At 54.1% G+C, this 9063-nt stretch overlaps 1 protein-coding gene across 1 annotated transcript; it reads right to left on the bottom strand.

The window, feature by feature from the left end:
- Positions 1–904: 904 nt before the first annotated feature.
- LOC135204535 (basic proline-rich protein-like) lies at positions 905–4444 on the bottom strand. The gene has a single exon (XM_064234699.1). It carries the CDS (start codon positions 4442–4444, stop codon positions 905–907), a length of 3540 nt encoding a protein of 1179 aa, XP_064090769.1.
- Positions 4445–9063: the final 4619 nt, after the last annotated feature.

The following is a 9063-nucleotide window of genomic DNA, read 5'->3' on the forward strand; positions in this document are numbered from 1 at the left end:
TGGAAGGTCTATCTAAATAAGGTAATTCCGACTCTGAATGATGAACCTTATATGGACATTTTGCCTGTAACTAAGATGACGACCAAACCTGTCTTCCAGGATAAACCGGAGGCAGCAGTAAGCTCTGATGGCATGATCACTGCAGAGATCAATAACCATCGCTTGAGAATTGGTCTAGCAACATACGAATTTACCTGTCATTCCGTAATGACATATGATGCTGCTGTGGAATTGGGCCTTGACCAAAATATGAAAGAATTGGCGCCTTCCTCAGCCGAACTCCAAGTTTTCGGGGATTCGGCCATTATGGGCATCATAGAGAATGTGGAAGTCATTCTCGACAATACAATACCTGTCGTAGTTGATTTTCACATTCAATACGGATATATGTATCCCAACATCTCGCTGGGTAGGGAAGTCCTTTGGCGTTATGGGTTTGTCCGCCAGTTTGTTGGGGATGGCTCTACACTTTTCATCAAAAACGATGAAAATAAGACTGGAAACCTCTCATATCCTGGTCATCCCCTGACATTTAATGTCTACCTTGAGCCCTCAGGTGGTCAACAGGCCATTGTACATCTTAGGGAAGGAGAGATGAATCTTGTAAGATCTCAATTCCTGAAAAAGAAGAAAAATGTTAATTGTCTAGTGCCAGCAATGGGGAGAGTAGGACCCTTTGTAGACTCACTTACGATAAGTAGTAAACGAGAAAAGACAAACACAGTGAAAGTGATCACCACAGACGACGTACCCCAAGGAAATGGGGATATATACTTGGGAACAAATTTCCTTAGCAAGGTCAAGGCTACAGTGGATTATAGTCAGAAATTTATGTATGTTAAGATAAAAAAGAATTGCTGGTACCGATTCAATTTGGATGCATAAAGTCCTGAATCTGTGGCGTTTAGTGGGAGCGCTGCAGACCGAGGGGCGCGGTGGTGGGGAGGCGGGTGGGGAACCCGCCGAGGGGGGCGGTGGTGGGGAGGCGGGTGGGGAACGCCGAGAGGGGCGCGTGGTGGGGAGGTGGGTGGGGAACCCGCCGAGGGGCGCGTGGTGGGGAGGCGGGGTGGGGAAACCGCCGAGGGGCGGCGTGGTGGGGAGGCGGGTGGGGAACCCGCCGAGGGGCGCGGTGTGGGGAGGCGGGCCCGCCGTGGGTGGGGCGAGGTGGGTGGGGATGGGGAAACCCGCCGAGGGGCGCGGTGGTGGGGAGGCGGGTGGGGAACCCGCCGAGGGGCGTGATGGTGGGGAGGCGGGTGGGGACCCGCCGAGGGGCGTGATGGTGGGGAGGCGGGTGGGGACCCGCCGAGGGGCGCGGTGGTGGGGAGGCGGGTGGGGAAACCCGCCGAGGGGCGCGGTGGTGGGGAGGCGGGTGGGGAACCCGCCGAGGGGGGCGGTGGTGGGGAGGCGGGTGGGGAACCCGCCGAGGGGGGCGGTGGTGGTGGTGGGGTGGGGAACCCGCCGAGGGGGGGCGGTGGTGGGGAGGCGGGTGGGGAACCCGCCGAGGGGGGCGGTGGTGGGGAGGCGGGTGGGTGGGGAACCCGCCGAGGGGCGTGGTGGGTGGGGAGGCGGGTGGGTGGAACCCGCCGAGGGGCGCGGTGGTGGGGAGGCGGGTGGGGAACCCGCCGAGGGGCGCGGTGGTGGGGAGGCGGGTGGGGAACCCGCGAGGGGCGCGGTGGTGGGGAGGCGGGTGGGGAACCCGCCGAGGGGCGCGGTGGTGGGGAGGTGGGTGGGGAACCCGCCGAGGGGCTCGGTGGTGGAGAGGCGGGTGGGGAACCCGCCGAGGGGCGCGGTGGTGGGGAGGCGGGTGGGGATGGAGGACGGGTGGGGAACCCGCCGAGGGGCGCGGTGGTGGGGAGGCGGCGGTGGGGAGGCTGGTGGGGAGGCGGGTGGGGGAACCCGCGAGGGGCGTGGTAGGGGCGGGTTGGTGGGGGGCGGGTGGGGAGGCGGGTGGGGACCGCCAACCCGCCGGGGTCGGTGGTGGGGAGGCAGGTGGGGAACCCGCCGAGGGGCGCGGTGGACACCCCCGCCGAGGGGCGTAGGCGGGTGGGGAAGGAAACGGTGGTGGGGAGGCGGGTGGGGGGGAACGCCGAGGGGCGGCGGTGGTGGGGAGGCGGGTTGGGGAACCCCCGACGAGGGGCGCGGTGGTGGGGAGGCGGGTGGGGAAACCCGCGAGGGGCGCTGGTGGGGGAGGCGGGTGGGGACCCGCCGAGGGGCGTGACGGTGGGGAGGCGGGTGGGGACCCGCCGAGGGGCGGTGGTGGGGAGGCGGGTGGGGAACCGCGAGGGGGCTGGTGTGGGGAGGGGGGCTGGTGGGGAACCCGCCCGAGGGGCGCGGTGGTGGGGAGGCGGGTGGACCCGCCGACCCGCGGGAGGGGCGGGCGTGGTGGGGAGGCGGTGGGAACCCGCCGAGGGCGCGGTGGTGGGAGGCGGGAACCAGTGGGGTGGGGAGAGGGGCGTGGGGACCGCCCGGAGGGGGGCTGTGGGGAGGGGCGGGTGGTGGGGGACGCCGAGGGGGGCTGTGGTGGGGAGGCGGTGGGGACCCACGAGGGGGCGCAGGGGGTGGTGGGGAGGGCGGGTGGGGAACCCGCCGAGGGCGCGGTGGGGAGGGGGGGGGGCGGGTGGGGACTGGTGGGGAGGCGGGTGGGGAACCCGCCCGAGGGCTGGTAGGTGGAAGGCGGTGGGGAACCCGCCGAGGGGGGCTGTGGTGGGGAGGCCCGCGTGGGGAACAACGCCGAGGGGTCGCGTGTGTGGGGGGAGGCGGGTGGGGGAACCCGCCGAGGGGCGTGGTGGGGAGGCGGGTGGGGAACGCGCGGGTGGTGGGGTGGGGAGGCGGTGGGGAAACTGGTGGGGCGGGGGGAACCCGCCGAGTTGGGCGCCGGTGGTGGGGACCCGCCGAGGGGGGCTGTGGTTGGGAGGCGGGTGGGGAACCGCCGAGGGGGGCTGTGGTGGGGAGGCGGGTGGGGAACACGCCGAGGGGGGCGGGCCCGGTGGTGGTGGGGAGGCGGGTGGGGTAACCCCCGGGGACCCAACCGAGGGGCGCAGGTGGTGGGGAGGTGGGGAACCCGCCGAGGGGCGCGGTGGGGCGGTGGGGAAGGCGGGTGGGGGAACTGGTGGGGAGGCAGGTGGGGAACGCCGGGGGGGGCTGTGGTGGGGAGGCGGGTGGGGAACCCGCCGAGGGGGGCCTGGTGGGGGGGAGGCGGTGGGGAAACACGCCGAATGCGCGGTGGTGGGGAGGGGGGCGGTGGGGACCCGGCGGGAGGGGCCGCCGGGGTGGGGGAGGCGGGTGGGGCAAACCGCCGAGGGGAGGGGGGCTGTGGTGGGGAGGGGGCGGGGTGGGGAACACGCGAGGGGCGCCCCCCCCCCCCCCCCCCCCCCGGTGGGGTGGGGGAGGCGGTGGGGAAAACCCACCGAGGGGCGCAGTGGTGGGGAGGCGGGGTGGGGAACCCGCCGAGGGGCCGGTGGGGTGTGGGAAAGGTGGGGCGGGTGGGGAACTGGTGGGGAGGCCAGTGGGGAACCCGCGAGGGGGGGGCTGTGGGTGGGGAGGCGGGTGGGGAACCCGCCGAGGGGGGCGGATGGTGGGGAGGCGGGTGGGGAACACGCCGAGGGGGCGGTGGTGGGGTGGGGAGGCGGGTGGGTACCCGCCGAGGGGCGCGGTGGGGTGGGGAGGCGGGTGGGGAACCGCCGAGGGGCGCGGGGGGGGGTGGTGGGAGGCGGGGGGAGGGGCGCGGTGGGGTGGGGAGGCGGTGGGGAACCGGAGGGGGCGGTGGTGGGGAGGCGGGTGGGGAACCCGCCGAGGGGCGCGGTGGTGGGGAGGGGGGGCGGGGGGGTGGGGAACACCGCCGAGGGGGGCGGTGGTGGGGGAGGCGGGGGTGGGGGAACCCGCGAGGGGCCGCCTGGGGAGGGCGGGTGGGAATGGGGTGGGGGGGGAGGCAGGTGGGGAACCCGCCGACCGGGGCGGTGGGGGTGGTGGGGAGGCGGGTGGGGGCAACCCGCTGAGGGGGCGCGGTGGTGGGGAGGCGGGTGGGGAACTCGCCGAGGGGCGCGGTGGGGTGGCGGGTGGGAGGGCCGCGAGGGGCGCGGTGGAGGCGGGTGGGGAACCCGCCGAGGGGCGCGGTGGTGGGGAGGTGGGTGGGGAACCCGCCGAGGGGTGCGGTGGTGGGGAGGAGGGGTGGGGAAACCCGCCGAGGGGCGGGGGCGCGGTGGTGGGGAGTTGGGGAAGGCGTGGGGAATCCGCCGAGGGGGCGCGGTGGAGGCGCGTGGGGGACGGCGAGGGGCGCGTGGGGTGGGGAGGCGTGGGAACCCGCCGAGGGGCGCGGTGGTGGGTGAGGTGGGTGGGGAACCCGCCGAGGGCGCGGTGGTGGGGAGGCGGGTGGGAACCCGCTGAGGGGCGAGATGGTGGGGAGGTGAGTTGGTACCCGCAGAGGGGGCTGGATGGTAAGTTGCATTCAGTATATTTTGTCGCTTGACATTTGTTGATATGAAAAAAAATCATGCATGAAAAAGTTACTATATATATATATAGATATAGTATAGATATAGATAGAGATATAGATTAGAGATATAGATATAGATATAGATATAGGATATAGATCTATATCTATATCGTATATCTATATCTATATCTATATATCTATATCTATATCTATATCTAGATATAGATATAGATATAGATATAGATATAGATATCGATATAGATATAGATCTATATATAATATCTATATATATCTATATTTAATTATAAAGATATAGATATAGATATAGATATAGATATAGATATAGATCATATAATCTATATCTATATCTATATCTATCAGATATAGTCTATATCTATATCTATATATATATATATATATATATATATACTATATATATGTATATATATATATATATATATATATATATATATATTTATATATATATATATATAATAATATGATAGATAGATAGATAGATAGATAGATAGATAGATTGATAGATATGGTGCATGTATATTTAATATATATATATATATATATATATATATATATATATATAATATATATATATATATGAGGGAGGATTTTCTTTCAGTAACAGTTTTTAATTCTGGTGTTAAGATAAATTCCAAGCGAGATATGAAATAAGGAGAAAAAGAAAAATTCCATATTCTTCAAAGAATGAACGGACGATTAAAAGTAGCCCACACCATAATTCAGAATTACGTATCTCGTTGTGAATCAAAATCCAGGGTTCATCAAAGTCGTCCACTTGACCTCGATGGCAGACCATCCGCTTTCATAAATAAGTGTTACCTATGGTTTAAAGAGCGTTATTGTCGTAATTATGCCGGATAAATACGTTTCTCATAACAATCCTCCTGACAAATCACTTTTCTCTAATGGGTGCAAATGATGTTGCAAGGACGGACAGGTGAGTTACACCTTTAATTTACACGACCAGTGTATGTGGACACAACCTGCTGAGGGTTTTGGGGATTTGGGGGGGGTGGACGGGCTGGCGAGAGGTTGGGGGGCGGGGGGAAGGGGTAATTTCTCGTACGTGGCAGTTGTCGTCGTAGGCGTGAAAACCATCGGTTGTTGGCGTCAATGATTATATACATACATACATATATATATATATATATATATATATATATATATATATATTTATATATATATATATAGATATAGATATCTATATATATATATATATATATATATATATATATATATATATAGATATCTATCTATATATATATATATATTTATATATATATATATATATAGATAGATATATATATATAGTATATATATATATATATATATATATATATATATATATATATATATATATAATCTTATTGTTTTTGTTGTCGTCACGTTACAGTTGTAACATTATTATTATTATTATTATTATTATATTATTATTATTATTATTATTATTATTATTAACCTAGCCACCTGGGGGGGCAACCAAGTCCTTATGGGGTGCCGGTCCCAAGCCCGGATAAATAGGGAGGGTTGGTGTCAGGAAGGGCATCGGCTGTAAAAAATCTGTGCCAAAACCAAAAATGGAATGAGCCGAAATACGGAAAGAGGTAATGCTAGGGCGTATTCCGTAAACGACGCACAGAGACATCGCCCTAACTCTGTGGTAAGGCGAGGGCTACTGCATCAGGAGCGGGTGCAGGCTAAGAAGCGAGCTCACTTTGGGTTCAGATATGTCAGCTAAATGTTGGGTCCATGGACTGGGAGAGGTAGAGAATTGGCTGACTTGATGAGAGAAAAGAAAGTAGATGTTGTGTGTGTGAAAGAAACGCGGTGGAAAGGAAATAAAGCTAAAGAGTTGGGAGATGGATATAAGCTATATATAGTGGAGCAAATAAACAAGGTAGAAATGGAGTTGGCATAGTACTGTCTAGTGAACTAAAGAACTCGGTAATAGAAGTGCATGAAAGAATGACCGTATCATCAGATTGAAGATATGTTATGGAGAGATTCTGAATATTATAAGCGATATGCAACACAAGTTGGTTGCACAGAAGAAGAGAAGGGAAAATTTCTGGGAGAGACATGGATGGAATAATGCAAGAACTGGAAGAGCATGAGAGGGTGATAGTTGGGGCAGATTTGAATGGCATGTCGGAAGTGAAATGAGGCGATTGGGCGGGTGCATGGGGGCCATGGAATTGGGGAGAGAAACCCAGAAGGAGAGAGTGTAGTGGACTTTGCTGTGTCCTTCGACATGGCAATAGTAACACATTCTTGAGAAGAAAAGGGAACACCTAATCATATAGGAGTGGGGGAAGATTCTCCCAGATAGACTATTTCTTGTATAAAAGGATAAATTGGTGGAGGTCAAGAACTGCAAAGTTATTCCAGGCGACCATGTAGCCCCCCCAACACAGGCTGCTATGTATGGACTTGAAGTTGAAAAGGGAAAGAAACCAAAGCTAAAGGGATAAGGAAAATTAAATGGTACGAATTACAGAAGGAGGGGATAAGAAGAGAGAGTTTAAGAGGAGGGTTTTGGTTTTGGATGATTGATATAGGGATTGAAGAGGTTCAAGGAATGGTGGGCAGAAATGCAGCAGTAATAAGAAGGCATGGAAAGGAGCTGCTAGGAGAGACATCTGGTATCATATGGGAAGAAAAAGAAAAGGAGAGTTGGTGGTGGGATGAAGACATAGAGAAAGTAGTAAAAGATAAGAAGGAGGCAAAGAAAAGATGGGAAGAGTCACAGTCAGTGGAAGACAGAAATAGGTACAGAGAGAAAAAACAAGGTGGTGAAAAAGGTGTAGCAAGCAACTAAAGCAAAGTCGTATGATGATGTGTATAATGAGCTGGGGACAAAGGAATGGATTAAAGAAGATGATCAGCTATCAAAGGCTAGAAATAAGAGCACCAAAGATATAAACACATATCAAACACTAAAGGATCAAGAGGGTGTAGTGCTTAGAAAGAGAAGACATTGTGAAGAGATGGAAAGAATATTTCGAACAGTTGTTAAATGAAGAAAATAATAGACTAATAAGAGAGGATGGGCAAGTGAACATTGGCATGGTAATGAGGTTTTCTAGGCAAGAGGTACTAAATGCACTGAAGAAGATGAAGAATGGGAAGGCAACCGGACAGACATGATCCGGTGGAGGCATGGAAAGCATTAGGAGATGAAGGAGTGGATATACTGTACGATCTTATGATAAAGATCCTTGAACAGGAAAAGATACCAAATGAGTGGCGTGGGAGTATATTGATCCCAATTTTTAAAAAAGGGAAAGGCGATGTCCAAGAGTGTGGTAATTATAGGGGCATAAATGATGTCCCACACTTTGAAGATACTGGAAAGGATGATAGATGCTAGACTGAGAGAAGAAGTACAAATAGGTAAAGAGCAGATGGGATTTATGAAGGGAAGGGGAACAACAGATGGTATATTTTGTCTGAGGCAAATATGGAGAAATTCGGGGAAAGACAAAGGGACTACTACATGGTATTCATTGACCTTGAAAAGGCTTATGACCGAGTCCGAGACAAGAGGTATGGAGGAGCCTGAGGGAGAAGATGGTGCCAGAGAAGTATGTGCGATTGATACAAGAGATGTACCGGAATGTATTTACCAGAGTGAGGAGCAGTGTTGGGGAGACAGAAGGTTTTTGAGGTGAGAGTAGGATTACACCAGGGGTCGGCTCTGAGCCATTTATCTTTAACATAGTGATGGATGTTATAATAGAGGAAGTAAGGGAGACAGTACATGGAACATATTGTATGCGGATGATATTGTTCTGTGTGCAGAGAGCAGGGAAGATCTGGAAGTGAAATTGGAAAGATGGAGACAAGTACGGAGGACAGAGGAATGAGAATAAGTAGATCCAAGACAGAATATATGTGTACCACCACTGAGGGGGATGATAGAGAAAGTATTCAGCTTGGTGGAGAGCAAATAAGGAGAGTTGATAAGTTTAAGTATTTGGGATCTTTTGTTAACCGCTGGAGGAAGTATGGAAGAAGAAGTAAAACATCGGGTACAGGGCAGGCTGGAACAACTGGAGAGGCGGCCTCGGAGTTCTTGTGACAAAAGAGTGCCGCTTAGGTTAAAAGGAAAATTTCACAAGACGGTGGTAAGAACAGCAATGCTGTATGGTACGGAAACAGCAAGCATGAGAAAAGCAGAGCAGAAGAAGATGGATGTGGCAGAAATGAGAATGCTTAGGTGGATGCGTGGGTGACAACAGAGTGGATAGGATCAGAAATGACTACGTAAGGGGGTCAACTAAGGTGGTGGAAGTATCAAAGAAAGTGCAGGAGGGGAGGCTGAGATGGTATGGACACCTGTTGAGGAGAGATGAGGACCACGCTGGGAGAACATACTATGGGGGTGGAGGTGAAGGAAGAAGAAAAAGAGAGGGAGACCAAGAAAGAGATGGAAGGACTGTGTGAGAGGAGACTTAAATGAGAAGGGAATTGATGAGGCAGAAGCACAAGATAGAAATAGATGGAAACGGCTCATCCGAAACGGCGACCCCATATAAAAATGGGAACAAGCTGGGAAGAAGAAGAAGATTATTATTATTATTATTATTATT

Source organism: Macrobrachium nipponense, chromosome 47 (genome assembly GCF_015104395.2).
Source record: "Macrobrachium nipponense isolate FS-2020 chromosome 47, ASM1510439v2, whole genome shotgun sequence".
In the NCBI taxonomy this organism is placed as follows: domain Eukaryota; kingdom Metazoa; phylum Arthropoda; class Malacostraca; order Decapoda; family Palaemonidae; genus Macrobrachium; species Macrobrachium nipponense.

Bases quoted from the DNA above. Each gene is read 5' to 3' on its own strand.
- LOC135204535 (XM_064234699.1), bottom strand. From the start codon at position 4,444: ATGCAACTTACCATCCAGCCCCCTCTGCGGGTACCAACTCACCTCCCC.